The sequence below is a fragment of the Prosopis cineraria genome, unplaced genomic scaffold (genome assembly GCF_029017545.1).
Source record: "Prosopis cineraria cultivar Desert tree isolate PC_DT_omini unplaced genomic scaffold, ASM2901754v1 PC1, whole genome shotgun sequence".
NCBI lineage: Eukaryota > Viridiplantae > Streptophyta > Magnoliopsida > Fabales > Fabaceae > Prosopis > Prosopis cineraria.
In genome coordinates, this window is record NW_026555332.1 from 49,200,820 (window position 1) to 49,228,306 (window position 27,487).

Sequence of the window (27,487 nt, forward strand, 5' to 3'; positions counted from 1 at the left end):
GTCGTATTCAATTCATGAAGCGTAAAAGAACGATTAAATTGAGACATGATAAGGTTTAGATGCATCATGATTCCTTGAACAGGAAATGAACTGTGTTTCTGTGTTCCCTTCAAAAACACCCACCAATAATCCGCATCAATCTTTAGTTGAATCCACCATTCCACCTCACCACGAGGAAAGTCAGATATTTGCATTTCATTTGGGGCCTTAAAAATCCTCCTCTTCAATCAACGCAATCATGATACTGAGATTGACCCTTCGAACATGTCGAAATGCGTTTCAAAACCCCACTCCACGCCAATTGAGAATAAACCCTCATGGACACGACAATTCAATGGACAACAACAACACAAATCCCACAGAAAGGGGGCAGAAAAAACTTGTAGTTGCATCGAAGACGAGATGAAGAAGCTCTCAACGACAATCGGGCCGGGCAGAAGTGAGCTGGAAGAGGGAATCGGCGGAGTTAATAGAAGGAATCGGATTTCGAGGACATTCCCTGGCGGAAGGACTCCTCCAGAACCCAGTACTGGAAAACATATCCCACATCTCCTTCTCCAACTCCATCGCCTCCTTGTCCAACTCTTCAGATTTCTGCCACTCTATGTCCGACAAGGCGTCCTCGCGGCCTATCGGGTAAATCGGAATCTCGACCTCGTCGCACCGGCACTTGCAGCGCCGCAGCCTCTGAGGCAGAATTCCCTTGCCGATCATCCTGCGCCGCCGCTTGTTCCTCAGGGCTCGCCGGCACAGCCCCGCCGGCACCTTGAATGCGAGCACGAGCAGACTGATGAGCCCGCAGGGGCAGCAGCAGCACACGACGGCGCACTCCACCGCGGTGACTCCCACCACCTCGCTCAGCCGGGCGCTCCCGGAGGCTGCGGAATGGGTTCTGAGCAGGTGTTGGCGGGGGTTGGAGGCTGCCTGCTGGAGTTTGACCTGCCTGGCCCTCGACATAGGAAAGGAGAACCAAAAAAAAAAAAAAGTGACAAATTAAGGATATGGCGAGCGAAATTCAGTGGGGCGGGCCTAAAAAAATAAAAAACAGAGAATGAATTGAGAAATGAAGGAGCTTGGGATTTTGTTGGGAGAAGGAAGGAAAGCGATGGAAGAATGAAAGCGGGTTGGAGGAAGAGGGGAGCGGGAAATCAAGGGAAAGAAAAGGGAAGGGAGTGGAAAATGTATACAAGGAGAGGTGGGCAGAATATGAGGAGAAGCAGAAGAGCGAACAGGGTTACGGAAAGCCACGCAATATAATAATGAATAATGAAAGCAAGGATGGCCTGGAGGGGAGATTGTGGGGAAGGTGACGTGGGTATTGGCGTATCGGGGAGAGAGTTTGTACCTGTTGTTTAAAATTATTTTTATTTTATTATTTTAAAAATTAATATCTTATAAAATATATTTTGAGAATAAAAAATAATAAAAATATGTGTTTTTTTATTCTCTCTTATTCTCTAAAATAATGATTACATAATATTTAAAAAATATTTTTATTTTTCTATTTTTTAAAATAATATTTTATTTTTTTATTTTTTAGAATACTTTTTGAAAACACATTATTAAATAAATTTTTTTATTATCTTATTTTAAAAATATAAAACTGTTTTCAGAATAAATTTTTAAACACGCCGGTAATTTTGTTTGTTTTTTGTTTTGGGGTTATTGGAGGACAGCGGCTAAAGGCGTACAGATTAAAGACAACTAAGTAAAATCATTAGACAGGAGGTTGTGAGGATGATGGTGTAAGGATGCTTAATGTAGGGGTTATGACTCCTGGCCTCCTGTAAACGTGGCAACCAATGCAACCGCCTTTCATCAACACCTCTTCTTCCGCACTTAGATCATTGCATATGTGTGCTTAATAAGTACTCCTATGTTATTATTTATAAATTATTTTTAATATATTTTGTCAGTATTTAAAATAATTTTAAAATTTATTAAATTTTTTTTAAAATTTAATAAGTTTTAAACTTTATTCTCATTAAATTTACACATTTTAATGATATATTTTTTCTTTTTAACATTCAATGAAAAGTAAAATAAAAAAATTGTGATAAAAATTTAATGATATGATCTATAAATAGAATGAAAAAAATCTTCTTTCCTTACCTTATAAATAGGACTAGAGGGGATATGTACATGGAGAGGAAGAGAGGAAGTTGTGGTGAAATTAAGGATAGAGGTGAAAATAAGTCATGTCCTTAATAAGGACCTACAGTCTGACTTATTTAGGTTTAACTTAGACTATTTGCTAAATAAATTCAAGCAAAGTTCATGAGTGCAACAGGTTGCTCTATTTACTGAATAGGTCAGCTTATTTTTTTTAAAGCCTAATCTATGAGTGCAACGAGCTGCCCTACTTATGTGTGTGTGTGTATTATGTAATATACATATTAGTTTTATCATTTACTTTTTAATCAATCTATTCTTTTTTTCATTTCTAATTATATTAGACTTATATATTAATTTTAATGTTATTAATTTATTGTTATATTTTCTATAGTTGGTAAGTCCTTTCAATTATTATATATTATAATTGATAAATTAAATTATATATTGTATATTATAACAGTCTTTAAATGTATTTGAGATATTTACAACTAAAATATGAGCTTATTTTAAAAAAAATTAAATAAATTTTTAAATAAGCTTCTAAATCAGGTTAGGTTTTATGTAGAATCAAACCTAAAACGTGAAAAAAAAAAATTATATAAATTTTAAACCGAACGCTCAGTGATTGACCCGCCTCGACGCTTCATCCCACGCCGTGAACCCCAGCATCTGAAATCTCCCCCGCATCCATCTCATCTACTTCTCGTCTTATATACGTACGCGCAGAAAGAGACTTGTATCATCACCATCCCTGAGAGACGCAGAGAGGCTGATTTGTATCACCATACATACAAGCGCGGGCGTGGACATTGGAAGTAATTTGGGAGAATGATATAAAAATACCAAAAGGATTAATTAATTTAACTTATATTTTAAGTGTTAAATTTTAAAAATTTATAACTTAATTTTCCAATTTTATAACTGATAAGTTTACAATTTATATTCTAAATTTTAACATGAAAAATAATTTTTTTATTTTTCAATTATGTTAAAATTTAAAAAATAAGTTATAAATTTATCATAATATAATTACTAAATTGAGAGATTGAGTTATAAATTTTTAAAATTTGACACTTAAGACATAACTTGAATTACTCTTTTATCTTTCTCCCAAATAATTTTGGATGATATCATTAAAGTCTATTTGGGTTCATTTTTTGTTATTATTAAATGTTGAGTGAGGGATATAAAAATTGAAGTCAGGCCTTTTTTAGCCACTATAGGATATTAATCTTCATTTTTAAATTAAAATCAAATCAGGCTCATCATGCCAGTGGGAAGGAGGTGAGCTGTTTATTTTAATGAGCCAAAACTTCAACTTGCTACAGTACCCTCCTACCGTGACGACAAGAAGCATCGAATATGGCGGTGGATGAAGTTCAGAGAGTCAACCGTACAATCATTCGTGGGATTTCCTGGTCTTAATGTGGGATTTCATGTCCTTCGCAATAAGACTTGCACAGCACAGGAAACAGTGTGTGTGAGGAGAAACTTCCTTATCAATATATGTCTTTTGTTGAAATTAACTAATGAAAGGAGCTGTGATAACCGAAATAATGGTGAGGGCATTATATTGTGTGGGTGTGTAACATGCACGCACCTTCAATTGGTTAATCAATAACCAGTCCCCGGTGGACAACAGAAGTACTCTTTATATTCTCATTTCATAGGCATCAGTTATCTTCAATTTGGTCGCGCTCGCACATCCTGTGCGCTTCTTAACTCTCTCTCTCTCTCTCTCTCTCTCTCTCTCGTCCCCAAATTGGAACGCGTTGACCTACGATGCAACATAAATTAAAGTATAAATTTATATGGAATATAAAATCCTCCATTTACGTATCCAGTGTTAAAAAAATAAAAAAATAAAACAAGTTATTCAATAATGCAACTCATATCTCATACTACAAGTATTATACAAGGGGTAAAATCAACGAGTTTTTTGGATCCAAAAAAAAAAAAACCTATCAACTCTGTTTCATTAATTGACAATCGGCTGGGGGAGGGTTTTTTTTTTTAAACTACGAGAATGAGAAAAGAATTGAGGATTACTTGAGAGTTTTAAACAATAAAATTAAAATAGTGAAATATATTTTTTTTAAACTCATCATCATCTGATCATTACATGTTTCTCCTTATCGTGTCAATGAAAATAAAATAACAAATAAAATGGAGAACTCAAATGAGGCTCTTCCGTGGAACCCATTAGGAGTTGCGTGCATGGAAAACATATAGCATCATTAATCGCAAATGCTTAGCGGTCAACACAAACATGGCGGGATTATATATACTCCACCTTGTCCCTTTCACTTCTTCATGGGATCCTTTTGCTTGTCCATTCAATCTTAATTAGATTTTCAGAATAGAGAACTACACATGTATCATCTGAAATTTCATTCAGAGGAACGCGCACGTACACATATTAAATATAAGTCAGCACTGGATTTCCGACTTTTAATTGTATTGTGTATTTGTGTGTGTTTAATTTTGGCTCGAGGAAAAAAGGTGTGTTTATGTATATCTCAATGTTGTTAATAATATTGCCTTTGAAGTTATTGTTAATAATACTGCCTTTGAAGTTAGAACCAACTTATGAGAAACAAGTCGTAGAAATCTGAAATTAGTAGTTATAATAGCCCAATAGGCAACTTGGCTGGCCGCACCTGAATGGACAACGAAATGAGAGAGTGCCTCACACGTCCTTTTTTCGTGGGACATCGGCCGCGCATGTTAACTCTTGACTTATCCGTCTCAGCTCTGAATTTGCGTTCCTAATAACTTCGATAATCTCTAACTTAATATTATATTTGTGAAAATAAAAATTATAAAAAACTTAATATTAAATTTAAACTATCTTTGATACTCCAGACTTAATATTAAATTTATTTATAATTTTTATTTTCACAGATATTATATTAAAAATATTTAAAAAATTAATTTAAAATAAATATGAAAATTATTTTGAGATGAAATGAAATGTTAGCTAGGATCACTCAAAAAAACAAAATGAGCACGCGAACGATGAGCACCAATGCCGCTTGTGACATTGAGCAAAGCTTCTCTCTACCTGCTTTTTCTTCATGCGCACCTAATGTTGTGGGTTTATGTTCTCCTTTTTATTTTATTTTTAATCATTGATCAACACACTACCTAATTCATCAAAACCAACTTCACGGGATGGATCTGCACGCTCTTGAAATGAATGTGAAGTTAAATGAACCTTTTTTCTCCCCTTTAAATTTTCATGCCAAAGAGAAGTATAATTAACCTGAAATAACTATTATTATTTCACACTTTTTTTTTCTGACCCAAGTTCAAAATACAAGAGAATCATTACCTCAAATCTAAATTATAAGATATTTTTAAATAAAATTACATATACTAATAAAACTTGTTAAATATATTTTATAATTTTTTAAAAATTTCATTCATTTAGCATTTTATTTATAAAGGAATTTTAAAAAAAGATAATATAACAAAAATATCTATTTGGTTCAAGGAGAGGGGGGCTCCAATTTGAAAGAAGAGGTTTTGAAAAGAAGGGAAGGGAAAATTTTAAAATTTTTCCTTTCCTTTCTTCTCTTTACCCCAACCAAACATAGGGTGAAAAGGTATCGTTAATAAAACTTTAATTTTATAAAAATATTTTATATTTTAAGACATAAAATTTTTTTTAAAAATGTTTTACAGCGTGGGAGCAGGAGAGTATTTTATTAGTGTGTTAAATTTATGAGACAAGACTAAATGCAAAGATATATGATTATTACAACATGAAAATAAATATTATAAAAAAAACCGACACGGTGAATGAAAACCCTGCGCGCCAAAATTACAATTATTGCCTTTGTGATTACAATTATTGAGTCAAATCATAATGGACTGTTGGACTTGCATTAAAGTACTGAATGCACGAGGGATGCAAACCAAACAAAATATGTTTATTTGCTCTATTGCCATTTGTAATCCAATTCTAACATATCTTATCAAAATAAAAAAAATAAATTTTATTAATTTTATCTTAAAATTTAATATATTTTATTTTTTTTCTCTAATAAAAATTAAAAAATTATTTTTAATAATTTTTTTAACATTTAGCAAAAAGAAAAAAGTAAAAATAAACATAAAAAATACTGACATGACACAACTTCTTGTTCAGTAGCCTTCAATTCGAATATATATATATATATATATATATATATATCAACACATTATCATTTAAAAATAAAAGAAAAACACGCGAGCACGCCCGCGAATAGTGCTGAGACACATAAGTACCTCGTAGATAACAAAATGGTTTGCATCAAGATGGGGCAGTTTTTTCATGATACTAGTAGCTGGTTTATTGTGGTCGATGATGATTCTGGTTCTCTTTATATATAGGAGTGGAGCCATAAATTTTTATTAGAGGCAAAGATAACAAAGTAGATATATATATATATATATATGATAATAAAAATATTATATATATATATATATATCACAAACATAATATGAATATTAATTTCAACATATATATATATATATATATATATTTATATTTAATTTTATGAATACATAATAAAAATAAATATATATCTTCATTCATCAATTTTTCATGACACAGGTTATTAATTATTATGTCTGCGATAAACTTTTTAGTAATACCCTTCTAGATATAAACCATTATTAAATTGATAAAAAAATCATATTTTCTACAAGTATTGAATGATTTAAATGTATTATTGGGATCTAAAATTCTACTCAATTTACAAAACTTTATTACTTACTCATTAAATTTACTATTTAATTCTTTCAATTGATAATTATAATAAATAATTATATCAACATGTTAATGAGATCAAACATAACCTCTTAGCTTTTGAATAGGAAATTTTATAGTAGATTTTGAGCACATAACATTCAATATATGTTAAAGTTTTTGTTGCAATACTCGATAAATTTTGTTAGTAATAATTTTTATAATTTTTTTTATTAAATATAAATTGAAATAGTTTATTTTTTTTAGATATAAAATGAAAGCAAATATGTTGGGATTCTATGATAACAATATATCTCCAAGCTAATGAAATAGTTGTGCTATACATACATAAAAGACTATATATAAAATTAAAATGAAATTTTTATATAATGTCTTGAGGATTCTGTAATGTGCTAATTTAAGAGAGAGATAGTATATAATTTTTATATTTTACTAAAAAAATTAAAAAAATTAGGGGCGCCTGGTCATGACCTACCTTGGTCTCCCCTGTTTATGCGGAATATGATGCACGGAGATGATAAATCTACTATTTAGATAGCTGTTATTATTTACATAAGAATGGGACCGTTGGGATGGTTCTATGAACCCCCATCCCTATTTTTTTATGTGACTTTTAACCTCTTGGAATTTTTACATCAACAGAAGCATTTCTTGCTTCTTAGTTCTATTTCAAGGTTTGAGATGGTTTCGGTGGTGTCATTTCTTTCATTTCTTTGTGCCATTTTGTGTTGACTTTAGGGTTTTTATTTTTGGTTTTTCTCTTATTTGTATGTTTTTCTGTTGTATCTTATTTGTCTTTGTAAATCCTACGTTTTTGAATGATATTTCATGTTTCTATTAAAAAAGGAAAAAGAAAAAGTTGTTCATATTCATGGGAGATCTTTTCATTCCAAAAAAAGCTTATCTCTGTTAATTGAAAATAAAGACAGCTACAATTATGAATCCTTTGATTGACGATTTCGATAATTTAAAATTAATAGTTTTAAAAATATAAATTATTCTATATTATTGTTAAAAATCGATGATTCGAATTAGCTGTAAATAAAATTTTATACAGTATTTCCTGCCACTCGAGTTACTTTTGAATCAAAGTATAACCATGTATATTTTGTAAAGATTGAAGGACAGGCAACTTTTGAAGAAAAAGGAGAAGAATAGAAGAAATGGCTTGTGTCATATCAGGGTGCCTTACATGTTAAGGACTTGACCAGCCAAAATGAAGTTATTCTAGAATATGCTGAAGAATGTAAATAATACTAACATCAATCATATTAATTGCGACTTTCAACTACAAATCGTGCAAGGTCAGGATAAATACTCCACCCTTCACAGGATCAAAATAGTAATGATATTTTTTGGGGAAGATTTGAATTTACGGTTAGGTTTCGGGCCCCAAAAAAGAAAAGCCATGATTATGATTTCTAGAAAGCGTGCCCACGGGTGACGCGCTCATCCACCATTGACCATCCAGCCTTATCGTAGAAAAATTGGCAAAATCTGGCCCCCCCCCCCCCCCCAAAAAAAAGGCAAAATGAAACCAGGATCTCCTTTGACTCATTAATAGACTTGTTTTGATTCATATTATGCTGCAATGGAACTGGGAAATTAAAATACAGCATGTATTAAGGAATCCAAATCCAGTGGCAGACAAGCTAGCAAAGAATTAAAGGGATGTTCTTACTCGTCTTTATTTGAAGTTGCTCCAAAATTCTTAAGGAGATCAGTCTCTTCTCTTCCAATAGATTGGGATTTCAATTCCCTTCCGTGTAATTTCTTTTTAATGTAATAGAAGTAACCCTCTTCTTTATTGAAAAAAAAGAATTTTTTTAAAGTGATATATAAAATATTAAGAATGAAACAGTCAATGCACATTTTTAAAACTTCAAACTTCAAACTTAAAATTGCATGTTGATTGGCTTGCCAAACAAAGTATCAAGTAGATTGATAATAGCATGCTCGTGAACTACAGTTTACTAAAATCATTCTTTGAAAGCATTTCTATGTTGTTCAAAAACTTCAAGAAATGTTTTATTTTTTGAATTATAAGGCCATGATAAAACTGTGTAAAAAAATTAAGATCTAGTGATATCTAAAACTATGAGGTTTCTATATTCATGCGGTAGTTCATTAAAAATCATAATATTACAGGTATCATGCGGAGGCCAAAGGGCTAAAAGATCAATATATCTGTTATATTCTCTATGAACATTGTCAAATGTGACTATCCAATGTCTTACAGCAAGATCTCTGATCTTCTTGATAGTGTCAGAATAAGGGTGACTCTTACGGTAGGTACGGTTAATGAGTGACAACGCCTCCATCGAATTAGAGTAAAAATTAATTCTTGGTACACATCCCAACAAAATTTAAGTCCCTTGAATATTCTTATGAGTTCTATTGCTGTGATAGGTTGATATCCAAAAAACTTGAAAAATTCTTTAATTTAATTATCCTTATCATTTTTGATGATGCCTTCATAAGCTGCAGCACTATTAGTATTGACAAAATCATCAGTGTCAAGTCCAACCCATCCGTATTTAGGTGGGCCCATTTTCCTTCATTTGTGGAGTTGCTTTTGCCCAAGCGGTTAATCTTGGATAGAAGCTTCAAATCATTATTTATTTGTTGAGTGCTAGAAAAGGTAATATCGCTATTAAAAATGTCATCTGTCGAGTATAATATTTTGCATCTAATTTTTTAAATATTCCAACAAGCTTGTGCCTTGGCAAATGAGAAGAGTTTAAAATTGTATTAGTACCTATATGCAGCTCGGGGTGAGACGTGTTTTTCGAGAAAGCGACATACGTGCTGATTGGCTTGCAAATTTTAGTATTAAGCAAGGCCAGAAATGCAATGTTTGTTTGGAATCTCTTCATGAGCTCTAAAACTGTTTGTATCGAGACATTTTGGTGGTCTGTGTCCCTCGTTTTTCATCTAGTACAATAATATAGTTTTTTTTCATAAAAAAATTAATGCATGATCTAGTTTAATATTTTTTTAGTATATATCTACTCCCTTATTGACTAATTGGTAACATTTATTGGATCTATTAACAATAAAAAATTTCATAAAGACACTTTCTCAAATGGCATCAAAGCGTCAGATTTTAATTTGGTGAACATAATAAAGATACAATTTTCTTTTACTTTTTTAACTTTATTATTTGAAAATCTAACGAAAAGGAAATATCCTAAAATGGACCCCCCCCTCTGACACATACATGAAGTTAGCGATTGTTTTACGGTGTGTTTGGTAGAACAAGGTGGAAGGGATAGAATGGGAGAAAGGGGAAATGAAAGGAGAAGAATTCTAATTATCTCTTATTTGATTCAAGAGGAAGAGGAAGAAGGGGTAGCTAGTAATTAAATTGACCATTAAACCCTTATCAAATTTAAATTGTTTCCTACTTTTACTTTGCTTTTGTTTAAAAAATAGTTATATTCTAATATGTTAATTTATACATATGACATGTTATACAATCTCATTTTGTCGAGCCTCTATTGCAATTTTGAATTATGTAAATTAAATTTTAACAATATAAATTAATTTACGTTTTTAAAGGTCATTAAATTCATTTCAATGGTTTACCATATACAATGAACTGTCTAGTTAATAAATACAAGCCATCCATGACTAATACAAAGCACCTCAAAACTCAAATGAAGGGATAAGTAAAATAAAAATGAAAAAAAAAAGGAAGACAAAATTACAGATTCAGTTGGTAAAAACTGAGAAGCAGATGAAGATGCTAGGTTTAAACTCTAAACAACAATAAAGTCAGAAACGGAGTTGGGCATGGAAGGTCCTATGCTTAATAATCCCTCTATAAAGTGCTGCCCTATTGGGAGGCATTACGTCCTCTAATTTACGACCCTTCTCCTCCTCTTTCACCTCCGCTGCAACTTCTATCACTTTCTCTGCGAACCGCACCTTCTTCTTCTTCCCTTGTCCCTTCTCACAATTACCTTATATTCACAAACCTCACCACATTTTACCCAGAAATAAAATCCATATATATATATATATATATATATTTCGGGAAAGATAAATAAACTTGGAAAGGCAAAAAAGAAAAGAAAATTGTACCAGAGATTTGGAACTCCAACTTCCTCATGAAGTCAGACAGCAAGCGCTTTTGGAGGTGGTGAACCAAGAAAGCTATGCTTCCTGATACGGCAAAGACGGCCACCACTCCATACCTGCTGGGGCTCTCCATCATCATCATCATCGTCTCCGCTCTGCTGTTGGATTTTAAGGTCTCTGGACGTATTTGGATTACAGAGGGAGAAGCCAAATACTAGGCTTGTTCGAGAAAGAAAAAGGGCATGGAGAGAGGCATGAATTGGAAACTTAAAGACGAAGACAGGGGGAGAAGAATCATTGTTATTTCCGCGGTAGAAGAGGGAGGGAAGAAAATTATGAGACAAGAAAAAAAGTGAGTTTGGTTGTTGAAGTCTCTGTAGTTTATATATACATATATATATATATATATATACATGGAACGTGTGGAAACGGAATTAGGCTCTTTCTTTGTAAGGCAAACGGTCGCTTTTGTTTACCTATTTTATTTAACACGCTCAAAATTCTAACCTCAGGCATTGACACTAATTGGTTGGAGAAGACCTCAAATAGTGAATCTTCCTTTTTTTGGGGCCCCACTAAACGGCGACTCAATTTTTATGTGTCCAATATTTCTGTGTTCTGAATCTTTTACTTGTGTCTGTCTCTGGTTTATCCATGTCTTGGATACTATATGACCCACCCATTATATGAATCCCCCTATCCTTTGTGCCCCCACATTCGGGTTTTTATTTAGCTTCCCGAAAATAACATAACTGCAAAAGCACATAATTTTTTTTTTCTAAACATGGTGCCTTTTTTTTTTCTTTTTTTGGTAATCAGGAATTCAGTTTTGCTATTTATTCTTGAGGTCATCTTCCACGGCCCGTGTTACTCTTAGCAATATCTCAGTAAGGAAAAGGCTATGATATTAAATTATTAATTTTGAGCATAATTGTCAACAGAGGGTCCATAGCTCAGTGGTAGAGCATTTGACTGCAGATCAAGAGGTCACCGGTTCGAACCCGGTTGGGCCCTCTTATATGATCCTTTTTTTTTCATTTAACCAGTCTATTATTTTTCATTCTTCCTCCCGTTCCATAGGGAACCTTATTCTGATTGACAAACTTTTCAAGAATTGATATTCAAACATATAGTTATAATTATAACAAGTACTTGAAAGGAAGTTTTCTGTTAAGCCTGTTTGGGTCGGAAAGCAAGCCAGATAATTGAGGTTGTGCTGTTCGACGTTCAGCTGAAAGTAATCGGTTTTTGCATATGTTTGGCGTTCCCTGTATTTTGCTAATGATAAGAAGGTTGGATGCTGTTGAAGAGCCTCCCTTCCTAGTCCATCTATCAAATATACTAATTGTCCAATAAAATAGAGCATACGATCCATTGATTTCTCGGCCGAAAAATAAGTCAATTCTTAAAATTCCCTTCTATTCTAACACCCCCACACACGCAAAATTACACAAGCGCATGCTATTATTAATTTCAGCTTTTTTTTTTTTTTTAAAGGAAAACCAGTAACTTTAGGTCTGTTAGCTGTGGAAGATTTTAGACTAAGGAGAGTCGGAAAGAAAATTTTGCTTGGTGTGGGGTGGAAAGTAGAATGGGAGGGGAATAAATCTGATGCTCTATTTGTTTGGGTACATTTTTATGTGCATATCTTTCTTCATTATTAACACAGCATACATATTTTTCCCCATCTTCTATGCCCCCTTATTTTCCCCCCATTATTCGCATCTCCTTTTTATCAGTTAAAAAAACATATTACAAAATAAGGAATGCACTAGCGCATGCAAAGCCAATTTTCCAAAAAATGCCATGGTTAAATTAGCTTTCTAGACACAAGCCACCGGCAGTTTTCACTGTAGCAGTGACAAAAGAGCTTCGGAATCTAGAACTGCCATTATCTCAGCTCATTTTTCAAGTTGATCCAAAATTAAACTTAAAAATGATGTTACTTGAATCTCAGCTCATTTTAAATCCCATATTCCATTATTCAAATACACATTCCAAAACAAACGTCACATCTGAATTGCTTTTATTCTTTTTTTGACATACCAAGCGTACTATTTTAAAGTCCAGTTTCATTCCTTTTCTTGTTTTTATTTATAATTGCATTTCCTTTTCAGTTCCGCCAAGCAGGGCCTTGGTGGTTTGTACATTCAATGAATTAAGCAAACAACAAACCCCCTCTCCCCAAGAGAAAAAAAGGGTGAAAAGTGAAAACAGAGACTGGATTACTGCCAGCCTGAAGATCATACTTAAATCATCTATAATAAAGTCGGACAATTTCCCTTATGATAGTTTTTCAATTCCTCCTTTACCTTGCGATCTCACTCTTTGATTAATATAAATTGTCTTATTATTAAAAAAAAAGTGGGACAAAGGTTATCAAAATCATGTTGTGAGCAAGAGAATCAATCCTCGGCCAAAAAAAAAAAAAGCAAGAGACGAAATCCGGAGCTTCAAAGTATAATTACATATAATAAAAGACATCTTCACATGATCGATCTTGATACAGTTAATATTCAGAAATTAGTGGCATATCGAAGCAGATTTATTGCAGAACGAATCACAAGATACTCTAGAACTTAGAATTATGCCTCAGGAACCTGCTAAAGCAATTAAGCACCTTTCCCTGCTGGCTGTTCCAACCATGTCTGATGCACATGCACCCAGCTGAACTGGCCCGAATCCTGAAAGTCATATTCACTCTTCTCAGTAAACAAAAAAGGGACCTCATTAAAATTATTTAATGCATTTAATTGGGCTGAAAATTTGTTTGATGAATTAAACTTCACTGATCAACCTTTTTCCTTAGTATGACAGAATTCACACATCCTTGCAGCATCTCACCTACAAGGACAGCAAATTAGTAGTGGAAGGCAATATACACAAATAAAGTTTAACCCTAGGCTTCAAGGGAGATTTTCTAACAATCTTACAGATGTCCAGCCACAGTTCCACATAAATCGACTGTTGCACATAGTAAGGAGTCACAGCGCGCTTACATAACATGCTATGGCTTTTTCTTTCGGAGATAACGAGCAGAAGGAACTAAAGACCATGGTAGTCTAGTAATGTGAGAGGAGGAAAAAATTCTCACCACATGACTCCCACACATCAAACTTCACCAGCCAAGCATCTGAACTAAGCTGAGTAGCCAACACCCCGTCCACCCAAATCCTATATTGTTTTCCCTGCTTGTCCCCATAGGAATCTCTGAGAAATTTTACAAGCACCCCAATTTGATGTTCAGAACCAGAGGGATGAATAAAAGTGCCAGACGGATCCTGCATATTTGAAGAGAATGGTTGAGATAGATTTTAAGATGAATACTAAATAGTGTTCCATCATAACTCTCATAAGTAAATTAGTGTAAAATTGTAAAATGAAAGATATTAGAGATGTAAATAGAATGGACAAGATGCGATACAGTGTCCCGGGGACATGGAAGAGCAATAGCTATGCTTACTCAACCAAAACCAAATTATCATAATATTAGACAAACTCCTGGGGTCCAAAGATAGCAGACATACATAAACTGCTTCTAAACCTGCAAGGAACTGCTCAGACTTCTCAACTTCAGCACGTCTCCACTTTTCACTCAACAAATTAATTTTTACGATTTCATGTCCTGGAGATGCATTTTCAACATCTTTTGCAACGTCTGAAACATCTCTTGGAGTCTGGTTTGTGCCTAACTTAAAGTGACCAATGGCTTGTATAATCCCAGATGCACATCGCTCTGTGGCATGGATAATTTTGGGGTTGTCTTTGACATTTTTGGCATACCACTGCAATAACTCTTCTTGGGCATTGCTCACCTACATGATGAATGAAAATGGACTAAGTTAGCAAAAGATATTGTCACTGATAAATCCAAACCAACATTATTAGGAAAATTATGGCAACAAGCAAATTGAACCACCAACCATGACACCATAGACTCCTGGAATGCTGAATAACTCGGCATCATTTCCAGAGTCACCACAGACAAGTGTGTCAATGGGGCGCTTTCCCTCAGTCTCAAATTTTTTTAGCAGATATGCAAGAGCTTGACCTTTGCCAGCACCTTGTGGTAATATGTCCAAATCAATTCCTCCACTATATATAATTTTAACATCCAACTGCCAAAATGTGAAGTGCAATCACAAAACTATCTAATTTATTATATCAGAAAAACCAATTGTCAGTTTACTGCTGACAAGATGCACACAAAAATTAGTTGATAAGAAATGAGGATTCCTGTACTGGTGAAGACAACAATTACAAGAAAGGAAATATATCTTTACCCCACGCTTTTGCAATGTCTCAGAAAGAGCTTCTATCACATTTTGAGCCTTATCTTTTTTGATATAAAAACTTACTTTGTGGGGTCGCTGCTCTGATTCTGCCTGCAATACAGGACCTCCATTAATTATCAATTCATTTAATGATTCCATGCAAAGCGATTTTGTAGGGGAATCTAACAATTCATACTAGATATCAACAGCTGAACCACAAACAACAACCAATCAATCACACTGTGACTAACTATAAATTATACCTGACAAGTAAGTTCAGAAAATTTGCTTGCTTCCTTAATGACAATATTCCTGTCCCATTTCTGATTCAAAAATTCTTCCCACCCAACATCTGGCACCATTGATTTACCATAAGTTATCTCAGTTCCCACTGACATTATGGTTATATCAGGAGTTATCATGGGTTTCTCCTTCCTCAATTTTTTGTAAAGTGTAGGTGACCTTCCAGTTGAGAAAACTAGCAGAGAATCGTGACGATGGTAGGCTTCCCAGAGGGCATTAAAGCGGAGGAGGGAAAGGTTCTCAGCATCATGGTGATCAACCTACAAGCAGAACATATTCTCCAAAGAAATCATCATCTTCAAAACATAATAAAGCATCAAAGCTGCAAAGACAAACAAATATGAAACATACCATTGTGTGATCAAGATCTGAGACAATCATGAGACGAGCAGGAGATTTTAGCCTATCCATGTTGTCAATCAATCCCCGATTTAATCCTGTAAGCACACAATGCTTCAGTATTCATCTGAAAGTAAGCAAGCACCAAAAATTGCGAAAAAACAACAAAGTAACTTCATTCAAGATTGTATAGGCATCTTATTTTGCATAGACACATGCCTAAACTTTGCTATCCCCCTATTTTATATGTAACTTCGACTCTGGCATGGCAGAAGCACCAGATATCAGAAAATGGTAACAAATATCTTTCTTTTCCGTTTTGAATTAGAGAAGGATAATGAGTTATGAGGTTTTCTTTCTTTCTTTTTCCGAGCAAAAAAGATAATTTATCTGATAATCTTTATATCCTGATAGTAGACAAAAGAGAATGTTGAATATTTAGAGTAGAAAATTGCATGTTCATCTATATTAGAAAACATTGCCAGAACTTTCTTTAGAAGCAAAAATAGCAAAACCCTTAACATTTCCAAAACTAATAAAAAGTTCTATCACCAATGTAACATTTCGAAGGTAGTTTAAAAACATAAGCGTTGCGAAGACACTAACAATCTACGAGGAACCCATATCTATTACGGAAAATGAATCTCGTAAACCGCATCGACTCCGGTAAATCCTATAACTAAATTCGTTAACCTTGTAACTAAAGGGGCCTTCTAATTGTCCAAAAAAGAGGAAGTTATCCACTTTCGGAAGCCAAATTCACTTCTAGGACCTCCCATTCTACCTAGGTGCCGATAGAGAGAAACTGATAACAAAATAAATTGCCAAACTAGGGGAAGCGATCGAACTCAAATTCCAAATTCTACAGCAAATCGACAAGAATGCCATGAATTGAATCACAAAACAGAAGAGAATGGTGTTTGCAGGGAAATAAGTGGGGCTAGGATTACCTGCAAGTGTTTTAGATATTTGAGAAGACAAGAAGGATTGGGAGAAGGTAATTGAGATGCGGAAGATGAATGGAATGGGTAGAGATCAACCGAGAACGAAGAATCGGATCGAAATTCGTTGGCGCTTCTTTCATGGGAGAAGAGACGAGCACACATAAGCATAAAAAATACTCTCTTCAATAAAAAAATATAAAATATTTTTTAAATAATTAAATATTTAAACATATAAATATTTTTAATCTTTTAAAATATAATTATTATTTTTTAAAATTAATTTTATTAATAATGACTTTATATTTATTATAAAGTATTCAATAAAAATAAATATGAAAAGATAGAATTAATTAAAAAATGGGTAACTATTTTATTGGGAGTAAAATTTGGTTAAAAATTTATTATATTTTTAAACGGAAGGAGTATTAAATAAGTAAAAAGTAATATAAAATATAGAGAAAATTACATTAAAATCTCACACACACAAAAATAATTACGATAAAATTTATTGACAATTAAATTAAAAATATTAGAGATAATTATATTGAAATCTCATGCCAGAAAATTAATTATGGTAAAATTTATTGACAACTGAACTAAACTGCACAATTTAGTTCAGTTGTCAATGAACCTTATAGTAATAAATTTTTTTATATGAAATCTAATTATAATTCTTCTTATAATATATTCAAGCCAAAATTAAGTGTTTGGTTGCATGAGAGGGGGAGGCGAAGTGAGGGATTTTAATAAAGGGAGGGAGATGTTTCAATGTAACCTTGTTTGGTTTAGGACTGTGCAATTTACCCGATAACCTGTTTACCCGCTCATACCCGCCCGACCAGTATTTAAACGGGTCAACCCGTACCCGCTATTTGAGAAAAATAAATGGGTATGGGCAGGTATATACCCGTATATCAATAAACGGGCAGGTGACAGGTAAGGCTACGGGTGGCCCGTACTCGCCCATTTATATTTTTAAAAAAACATTTGTTGCCACTGGATCACTGGAGTCTGGACTGAGATTGGGATGCATCTTCTGGGCATCTAGCTTCTGGTTTCAAACTTTTAGACTCTGCAGACCGTTTGGGCCCATGCATTTAGTTCCATTCCAAACCTGCTACAGCGCTACCCATAAGGCCGTGAGTCTGTGACGTCTGATGTGAACCAGCTCTATTTTAGCTCAACTCTATTTTAGTTAGCCGTGAGTTCGTGACCCGTGACGCATTGTTGATGCCTTCCATGTGTGTGTCGGTGTGTCAGATAGTGAGTCTCAGCTGTGCGTGTGCCTTAAACAGGTCCTGACTCTTGAGTAGTGTGTTAAGTGCCGACAGCCGATTACAGAGCTGTAATCTTGTGAGCTGATCATCCTCTCGTCCTTGGTAGACTGCCACTGTGCTTCTCATCCTCTGATTTTTCATTTTCCTTCACCAATAGCCACGCCAGGTCGCCAGCCATAACCAGTCGCCCTTCTGCCCAGCTTCTTTCAGACAAATCAATCGTCTCCCCTCCTTTGTTAGTGACTTCACATCTGTCGATGAGTTTGATGGGCTAATGGCTCATAATCTCAAGTTTAAAATTTTAAGTTTTCTTCGTTCTAACAAGCTTCGTTGCTTCGGTGCTTCCTTTTCAGTTTTCATAGCCAGTCGAGTAAAGCTTGCTCGGGATTTCAACTTCTCTGAGCAGCATTCTTATTTGTTCGGGATTTCACTTCACGGCTTCAGTTTTACTGAATCACTGTACAACACTACAGCGTTCAGCTAATCAGCTATTCACCATTTTACATTCACTGATTTTATTTTCTCCTCTTTGGTTATATTTGTGCATTCTCGTCCTCTTCTTCGGCTCTCCAGTTATAATCTGTCGGTAATTTGGTCTGAACTTCTGGGTGAATGATACACTGATCATATTGAATTTTAGTTTGAACTCTCTGGACTCTGCCACTTTGGTTATATTATGTTGATAATTTGATTTGAACTCTTGATTCGACTCTCTGGTTCAACTCTGTGGTTATATTGAATTTTAAATTTATATGCATGTTTGAGTGTTTGGAAGATTCATGATTCTTTAGTTAATTAATCATATTTTTAAATTTTTCTGGCTGAGTGTTGTTGGTTTGGTATTCTACTATGTCTATAATTCTCACTGATAGCAAACAAAGGTTACAGAGCTATATATTTTAAGAAAATTCTTAGATAAATTTAGTCTATTAAAAATTCATAAAACTTCTACATTTGCTTTAATTTACTATTGGTGGCATATTTTTTTTAATGTTAAAGTTTGTCCTTTTTATTATTTTGATTTAGAGACTCTTTAGTCTTTCCCACAAGACATTGTTCATTTCCTAAGGCTTGTTGGTATTTGGTAATTGTATTTGTATTGTGTGTGATTGTTAATGTGATATACCTAACATTAAATATGTCTATGATTGTGGTTTTTTTTGGTTGTTATATAGTTTTTACTTTAAAATTCACTATGGAAAATGTGCAAGCTATGGGAGGGGACCATGAACCTAAAACACCATCACAGCACCCATTGAGTCTAAACCTACCTAAGCTGAAAAAGCACCATCCTCCAAACGTAAAAGGAGCACAACATTTGAAATGTGGAATCATTTTGAAAAGTTTATAAACAAAAAAGGTGAGCATTGAGCCAAATGCAACTATTGTGGAAAGGATTTTGCTGGCCATTCTTTTAAAACTAGGACTAAGAACCTTTGGCGGCATTTTGATTCTTGCCTAAAGAATCCAAATAAAGCTAAGGCGGGACAGTCCTTATTCTCTACTTCATTTGATAAATCAATGACTCATCACCCGTATAATGCATAACAGTGCAAAAAAGCAGTTGCTGAATTCATTATTTTGGATGAGATGCCATTTTGAGTTGGGAAGGGCAAGGTTTTAAAAAAATATTGGAAGTGTTTGAATCGAGATTTACATGCCCCTCTCGTACCACTATGGCTAAGTTCTGCTACAAGATATATTTATAAGAAGCGAAACGTTTGAAAAAGTATTTTAAGAAATCTAAAGTTTGTGTGTCACTCACTACAGATTGTTGGACTTCAATTCAAAATTCCAACTACATGTCTTTGACAGCTCATTGGATTGATAAGGAATGGACATAATAAAAACAAATTTTGAATTTTTGTATGGTGGAAAACCATAAAGGGGATACAATTGGCAATGAAATTGAGGGATGCTTATTCTATTGGAGTATTGAGAAAGTATTTGCAATTACAGTTGATAATGCTTCTTCTAATGATTCTGCTATTGTGTTTTTAAAAAAGCGTTTGAAGGATTTAGGAGGTTTAATGTGTGATGGAGAATTCTTGCAAATGCGGTGTGCTGCTCATATTTTGAATTTAATTGTTTCAGAAGGCCTTAAAGATATGAATCAATCTATTGAACTTATTCGGCATGCAATCAAGTTTGTTAGATCTTCTCCTGGTAGGCTTAAAAAATTTAAGGAGCTTGTTGAAAATTTGAGAATTGATTTAAAGAGTCTTCTTAACATGGATTGTCCCACTAGATAATTTACATAATTGTTAAATTATGATTGTTTGCATTATGATATGCAATTTTTTTTCTAACATTTAAATCTTTTGCTTATCTTAATAAGTAGAATTCCACATACATCATGTTGTAAAATGCTGTTAAGTTCACTAAGGTCTTTGATAGAATGGAAGATGAGGATCAAGATTACAAGAACTTCTTCAAAAAGGAAGTTAAACTATCTTCCAGCTTAACCTGTGTTGATAGGATGGAAGAGGAGGATGAAGATGAACTTGGCGATCATGATAGTGATGAAGGTACAGTTAAACCTCCTAATGTTTATGATTGGAGTATGGCAAAGGAATTTCTCACCTTTTTAGAGTTGTTTTATACTATGACTCTTCAATTTTCTAGATCAAATTATGTCACATTAAACATATGCTTTCAAAATATAGTTGCAATCAATACACGATTGGATTCAATTGCAGCTGAATTTAATTCTTTGTTGAGTGACATGGCAGAAAGGATGTAAAGTAAGTATGACAAGTGCTGGGAAAAGGCAGAAAACATGAATCCATTGTTAGTGACAGATGTGATTCTTGATCCTAGATATAAATTTTCTTATATTAAAGTTGCTTTTAAACATTTTATTGGTGATTACACGAAGAGGGAAATGATGAAAAAGAAGATTATAGGGCTTTTGCATCGCTTGTTTGATGAGTACTCTTCAACTCTTACAGCCAGTGGTAGTGAACCATCTGAAATTGGTACAGAGGTGGGGGATAGCAGTGCCAGTGGTGGGGGAAAGTAAGTTCTTCCATCTTCTAAAAAAATTATTGATGTGGCAATGCAAGATTTCTTAGCCACTGCAATGAATAAGCATCCAAAGAAACCAATTTCAAAAGTAGAAGAGTACCTAAATGCAAATTTAGTTGATGCTTGTGATGATAGTTTTGACATTTTGGCATGGTAGAAAGTGAATTCTTCCAAGTATAAAGTTCTGGGCTTGATTGCGGGTGATTTGTTGGCTATGCCTGTCTCCACAATGTCTTCAGAATCTGTTTTTAGTATCGGAGGTCGAGTGCTAGATACTTTCAAGAGTTCCTTATCTTCAAAAATGGCCGAGGCACTCATTTGCACCCAGAATTGGCTATCATCAACATCATGCACCTCATTGGAAGAGATTGATATTGACTATTTTGATGAGACTTTACGTGCTGTTGATGGTAATAATAATATGAATAAATTATTTTATTTATATTCATTTTAATTCTCCATATTATATAATATTTATTATTATTATTTACTAATCTAATTGTCTTAATTTGTCTTGTAAAGGAAGAGTCAATAGCTTAATCTTTTGCCATATTAAGTGACTTTGAAGAAAATAAATGAGGACCAATGAGACTAAATGGGTTTTCACTTTAAGAATTAGAAATATTGATCCATATTTATTTAGTATTTGTTGTTAAAGTATTTGTCCTTGTATTATTTAGAAATTTAAACTTTTAGAATGATGCTACTTAAATACTTATATTAAGTTATAGTGAGGTGAAAATCATATGTTTTGAACTTTTAATTCTTTCTTTTTTTTAAGAAAATGGGTATTATGGGTAAACGGGTGGCCCATACCCGCCCAAACCCATTTACACCCGTTTAAAAATGGGTGCAAATGGGCATAAGTGGGTACGGGCGGGTTGCCACCCGTTTATCCATAAACGGGTGAGTAACGGGTACAGCCACGGGTGGCCCGTACTCGCCCGTTTACACCCCTAGTTTGGTTTAAGAGAAGAGAAAAGGAAAAATAATTATATATATATATGTAAATAAATTTACTTTTATTTTATGAAAATTATTTTTTTAATAAACCATAGTTATGATTGTTTTTAACATGTAACTATAAGTATATAATTATCATTGTTAAATATATAAGATTATAATTATAATACATAATTATTATTTGCAATACACACACACATAATTTTATCTTTTATTTAAAAAGGGCATATTAGTCATTATGCAATAAAATTATATCCCTTTCTTCCTAATGCCCTTACCTTTTCAAACCAAACAAATCAAGGAGAGTAAAATCTCTTCCCTCCTTTTTCCCCAATCAAACAATACCTAAAATTCTATTGTGATCCCTTGTAGTGATAATATTTTTAAAATTCCATCTCTCAGGAATTGTTCCGTGTGTAGTAGCAATGGTAATGTTTTTCTAGTAATCTGTTTAAAATAAAAGTTAATTCCAATCTGTTCACCCCAAAAAAAAAAATTAAAGCCAACCTATTATTAATTTTGTATGGTGACATTGCATTATATTGGTAATAAGATATTATTAGTAATCATTTTATTTATAAACAGACTTAAATTAAAAATATTTATTTGTACTTATAAAAAATATATATTCGCAAAAAAGTGGCTGTTTTATTTTTTTATATAAAAACTAAAACAGAAAAGTTATTTTTATGAATAAGTAAATAAAAAATTATATATTAATAATAGGTGGCATGAAAATTTTAATCATATTCGAAGCATGGAATGAGGAGTGGGCCCTTAGCACTGTTAAGAAGGTGGGCAATTTTCTCTGGAAGCAGCACAGCATCGGACCCAAAAAAGGGTTTGCCTTTCAGTCTTTCATCGATTCACTGGTAAAAAGAAAAAAATCATTTGAGTTGAAGGTTTTTTTTTTTCCCCTCAATTATACTTAAAAAATTACTAGAGATCATAAATTTAACTTAAGATTAATTTTATCTCTTAACATATGAAATTTATTCTCTCATCATCATAATTAGAGTAAATAATTTGGATCAAACTCAAACTTTTACTTGCTTAAAAAATTTTAAGACTAGACCTAAAAATAATATTTTTTAAATGTTTGGGTTTATATAATCAAACCCAAATAGGCTCAAAAAATTCAAGCCAAGTCCAATCGAGTTTGAACTTAGCCTGAATATCCGAAAAAAAATTATTATTTTTAAAATTATAATAAATATTAATTAATTTTTTAAATTTTATGTCATTTTATATTAAAATATCATATAATTGAGTGCATTACTATTGTTATTTTTTAAAAAAATTAAAAATATTAATATTTCATATTTTATTAATTTTAATCAATAAAATGTCTCAAAATAATATTTAAATTATATTTTAATATTATTTTACATTTTATGACCCAATTATTTTTTAAATTTTTTTGAGCCCTATACATATTCAAAAAAATATATTTTATATTTTTTATAAAATAAGATAATTACTTTTAAAGAAAAAATTAAATTAAAAGTAAATTTAACAATAAAATTAGGGCATGTATGAATTCTCAATTCTACTATTAGATAAATATAATAAATAAAATAATATTTTTGAATAATTATTTTGTTATTGTCTAGGCCAGAGTTGGTTAAAAATTAAAAATAAACTATAATAAATACTCCTCATATATAAGGGTCAAAGAATATAAAAGATTAAAGAAAAATAATTTCAAAAAATAATATTTTACTCATAATTAAATAATTTTATTTTATAAAATATAATAATGAATATTTTTTTCATATTTTTAAAAATAAAAAATATAGTTTACTCAAAAGTTATTAAGAACTTTAAATTAATTGGGGCAATAATTTTAAATTAGTGATCTAATTATAATTAAATTGAAATCAACTTGATCATAATTAAAATATACAAAATATTTTTATATATAATCATAATAAGAGTAATATTTAAATAACTAAGACATTAACTTACAAATAAAAAAAGCATTTATGAATAAATTACACATGATAGATAACACAACAAAATAGTAACAGAATTGCTTAAATATAAAGTTAATAACTTATTATTATTTTTCTTTTATTCTTTTAAAGTTAAAACATTTTATACTTAACATAATTATTTAAAAATTAAAATTAATTTAAAGAATTAAAAAATATTTTTAAAAAATTATTAATATTTGAATTAGTTTAAATAAGTCTGAAATTTAAAGGTGTCAAAATTATAGTTGACTATATAAACTTTTAGACGTGATAAGATACCTTAACTTCATAACATTTGAATTACCACTCTAACGATGGCATTAAAAATGCCAAGCGTACATTTGTCAATCATGGGTTCCACCATTTTTTTTATTACCTAAAGCCTCCCTTTCTCCTCTTTGTGCTATTTACTTTGCCACTGCGAAAATGAAAGGGACATGCATGATGCAATGACTGTCTATCGTACTTGTTAAGGATGGTATGCCGGCACCGAGTTATGGTCCCATGGTGAAGATTAGAGGATCGCTGATTATGTTACATAGATGCTAATACGCACGTATCCCATACGTTCACAATTTTATTTTTAAAAATATAAGATATAATGCATTTTTTATACATGCAAATGTATTTATAAAAAAATTATAAAAACATTAAAAATATAATTTCAATCTAAAAAATATTCAACATAGCATATATATATATATATACTCCCTCCATTAAAAAATATAAGGTATTTTTTAAGGAGTTGAATGTTAAAAAATGTAAGGCATTTTTAATCTTTTGAAGTATAATTATTGCTTTTTTTTTTAAAGTGCCTCTATTTTTTTTAAAGTGCTTCTATTAATGAATGACTTTATATTTATTATAAGGTGTTTAATGGGAATATATATAAAAAAATAAGGTTAGTTTGAAAATATGTAACTACTTTATTAGGGATAAAATTCAATTAAAAATGCCTTATATTTTTTAACGGAGGAAATAGTTTTTTATAGTAATACCAAACAAAATGTAATTATTAATTATATGTTTATTCCATCTCTACCTAATTGCCTATGGTCTAGTCTCTACAAATAGTTTTATCCTAAGGATTTATGTGCCAAAAGATTATATTCTTACATTTTTATAATAAAAAAAAATATAATTTTTATCCTTTTATTATGTCTAAAACTTTTTTTAAGGAAAACATAATATTTGACTTTAAAAGAAAATCATGGAAATATATTAGAAACAAAAAAATTAATATCATGATATTTAATAAAATTTAATTTTTTAAAAACAATATTAAAATATCTACTTTTAAATATCAACTTAAAATTAAAAAGTATTGAATACATATTAAAAATTAATTTTTTTAAATTAAAAATAATATTTTGATGCTCTATTAATACATATATAAAAAAAATACCAACAAGTTTTGCTATCATAATATATGAGATAATTTAATGTATTGACGCTTCATAAATCGATGAGTCAATCTCATATCAAAACTTGCACGATACTGTTCATTATTTATTTGATATCTTTGACGTGCGAGTAGAAGATCCTCTAGACAATCCCCTGGCCTTGCAATGATGCCACCTCGAAGGTGGCGCCATGGAACAAAATTATGGCAGTTTTTGGTGATATTCAACTTTTCCTTTGAATTGGTACACAAGCATATGAATCATTTTTTAGGTGTGGAGATTCGATGTACCAAACATGGCATGTACATGCTCTAAAGTATACTAACAAAGAGTTGTTATTTTGTCTCAACTCGTTGGAGGTGGGTGGCCATTGGGGTGGCCGGTGATGCAATTTATGTAGGAGGAGGAAGAGAGGCGCGTGCTCATTGAGGTGGCATGTGAGAGAGGGAAGGAAGGAGGAAAGAAGGACACAGGAGGGAGAGTAGGGAAGGAAAGAGGAGAGAGAGGCATATTTTTTTATACTATAAAAGATATTCAAAATGATGGGACTCATATATAACAATAGAATTGAGGAAGTTAAAATGAAAGCCATGGAAACAAAAAAATTTGTAACTTAAGGGATAAATTGACTTCAACTTAAATTTAAAATCTCTATTAACTTTTCATGTATGGTTGAAAATCAAGAGGACCCTTAATTTTTTTTGTTTAGGTATATTAATGAACAAGCAACTGTCATGAGCAGTGGCATATTTAAGGGAGGTTTGGCAGCAAAGCTTTTACCAACACATAGAAGGAGAATATTTAGGTAAATTGGGTGTGTCACACTATTTATAATATGTTCAATTAAAATGCTTAAAGTAATATGAATAAAATTTCTTGCGATATTTTTTAATTGATTTTATGTTTACAACACAATGCACATTTGATTTACTGTTTTTTATTTCTTTACTATTATTAATATTATAATTAATTTATATTTAATATCATATAAATATTATATTTTTATTAAATAAATTATAAATGATATAATGCATATGATCTACTTAGAAATTTTTCCATGTAAAATAGCATATTCGTTGTTGTCACTTTTTTTTTGGGGTCCAACTTGTAATGTAAATTAGGAAATGTCGAATGGCCCAAGTTCAAGCCAAACCAAAATATTCAGCCGCAAGTTAGGCTTTCTTTTGCCAGCCCAGGAGAGACTTGCAATTGGACCTACTGAGGGTCCAGTGTGAAACACAAGTCTTTTTGGGTAAAGAGAGATCACTTGAACTTGAATATTTACCAACGAAAATTAACTTATGAATAATAAGGGGTCTCGTTACTTAACTAAATAATTAAAATTTTAACCTTTAATTTTTATGCATGTAACAATTTAATTGGAAGAGGTTTGTTTACTGCTCTCAATATCTTGGGGAAGCTATTCTCTACTCTCTGTGGAGGCTTATTTCTATTATGAAAAAAAAAACAAGAAATTAAGCATGCAAGTCTATAAAGCTTGATTTGAAATAACTCAATTTTTATATTAGTCCCTACATGTTTAAAAATAACTATAAAAAATTAAAGTTATTTTTGAATAGCGGAAGTCAATGCTTTAAATAATTAAAACTATAAGAATAAGGTATTATTAAAAAGAAAAGAAATCAATCATGCTAGCCTGTAAACCTTGATTCAGTATAATTCAATTTTTATGTTAGTCCCTACCTGCTTAAAAATAAAACTAAAAAGAATAAATTATTTTTGAATATTAAGGGTTAACATTTTAAATAATTAAAACTATAGAGATTGGGTTGCACAACATCAAAAACCAGAAACAAGTATTAATCAAGTCAAAACTATAAATATTAAATGATTAATTTTACACACACATAAAAGCTACATACTTTTATTTTTATATTTTTTGAGTTATTTCTAAATTTATATTGCGTAATTTATTATCTACCAATTATTATTGGTCCGTTTGAATAACTTTAAAAAGTATATTCAAATTATATTTGAGATGTGCTTTTATTAAATTCAACAAATAA

General features: G+C 31.9%; 2 protein-coding genes and 1 non-coding gene across 4 annotated transcripts; 1 reads left to right on the plus strand and 2 right to left on the minus strand.

The window, feature by feature from the left end:
* Positions 1 to 10,463: 10,463 nt before the first annotated feature.
* On the minus strand, positions 10,464 to 11,324 carry LOC129296278 (uncharacterized). Its single transcript, XM_054934867.1, has 2 exons — positions 10,958 to 11,324; positions 10,464 to 10,836 (listed from the first exon to the last, which is right to left on the minus strand). The coding sequence occupies exons 1-2, from the start codon at positions 11,097 to 11,099 to the stop codon at positions 10,649 to 10,651; spliced, it is 330 nt and encodes a 109-aa protein (XP_054790842.1). The 5' UTR covers positions 11,100 to 11,324; the 3' UTR covers positions 10,464 to 10,648.
* A 572-nt stretch (positions 11,325 to 11,896) lies between these two features.
* On the plus strand, positions 11,897 to 11,968 carry TRNAC-GCA (transfer RNA cysteine (anticodon GCA)). The gene has a single exon. It is a non-coding gene; the product is annotated as a tRNA-Cys (tRNA).
* Positions 11,969 to 13,402: 1,434 nt separating this feature from the next.
* LOC129321888 (sucrose-phosphatase 1-like) lies at positions 13,403 to 16,955 on the minus strand. Of its 2 annotated transcripts, none has more exons than XM_054967850.1 (9): positions 16,821 to 16,955; positions 15,883 to 15,968; positions 15,492 to 15,791; positions 15,313 to 15,339; positions 14,878 to 15,072; positions 14,482 to 14,769; positions 14,049 to 14,235; positions 13,752 to 13,798; positions 13,403 to 13,638 (listed from the first exon to the last, which is right to left on the minus strand). In XM_054967850.1, the coding sequence occupies exons 2-9, from the start codon at positions 15,940 to 15,942 to the stop codon at positions 13,567 to 13,569; spliced, it is 1,176 nt and encodes a 391-aa protein (XP_054823825.1). In that variant the 5' UTR covers positions 15,943 to 15,968; positions 16,821 to 16,955; the 3' UTR covers positions 13,403 to 13,566. The 2 variants fall into 2 exon arrangements, with proteins under 2 accessions (XP_054823825.1, XP_054823815.1); XM_054967840.1 differs by having other exon boundaries at positions 15,238 to 15,339.
* Positions 16,956 to 27,487: the final 10,532 nt, after the last annotated feature.

Excerpts from the sequence above, each read along its gene's own strand:
- LOC129296278 (XM_054934867.1), bottom strand. The coding sequence starts at position 11,099 with ATGATGATGATGATGGAGAGCCCCAGCAGGTATGGAGTGGTGGCCGTC. Across the intron at positions 10,837-10,957 it reads GTTGGAGTTCCAAATCTCTG|GTAATTGTGAGAAGGGACAA; the intron begins GTACAATTTTCT and ends TGTGAATATAAG.
- LOC129321888 (XM_054967840.1), bottom strand. The coding sequence starts at position 15,942 with ATGGATAGGCTAAAATCTCCTGCTCGTCTCATGATTGTCTCAGATCTT. Across the intron at positions 13,799-14,048 it reads TGATGTGTGGGAGTCATGTG|GTGAGATGCTGCAAGGATGT; the intron begins GTGAGAATTTTT and ends CTGTCCTTGTAG. Across the intron at positions 13,639-13,751 it reads CTGTCATACTAAGGAAAAAG|GATTCGGGCCAGTTCAGCTG; the intron begins GTTGATCAGTGA and ends TATGACTTTCAG.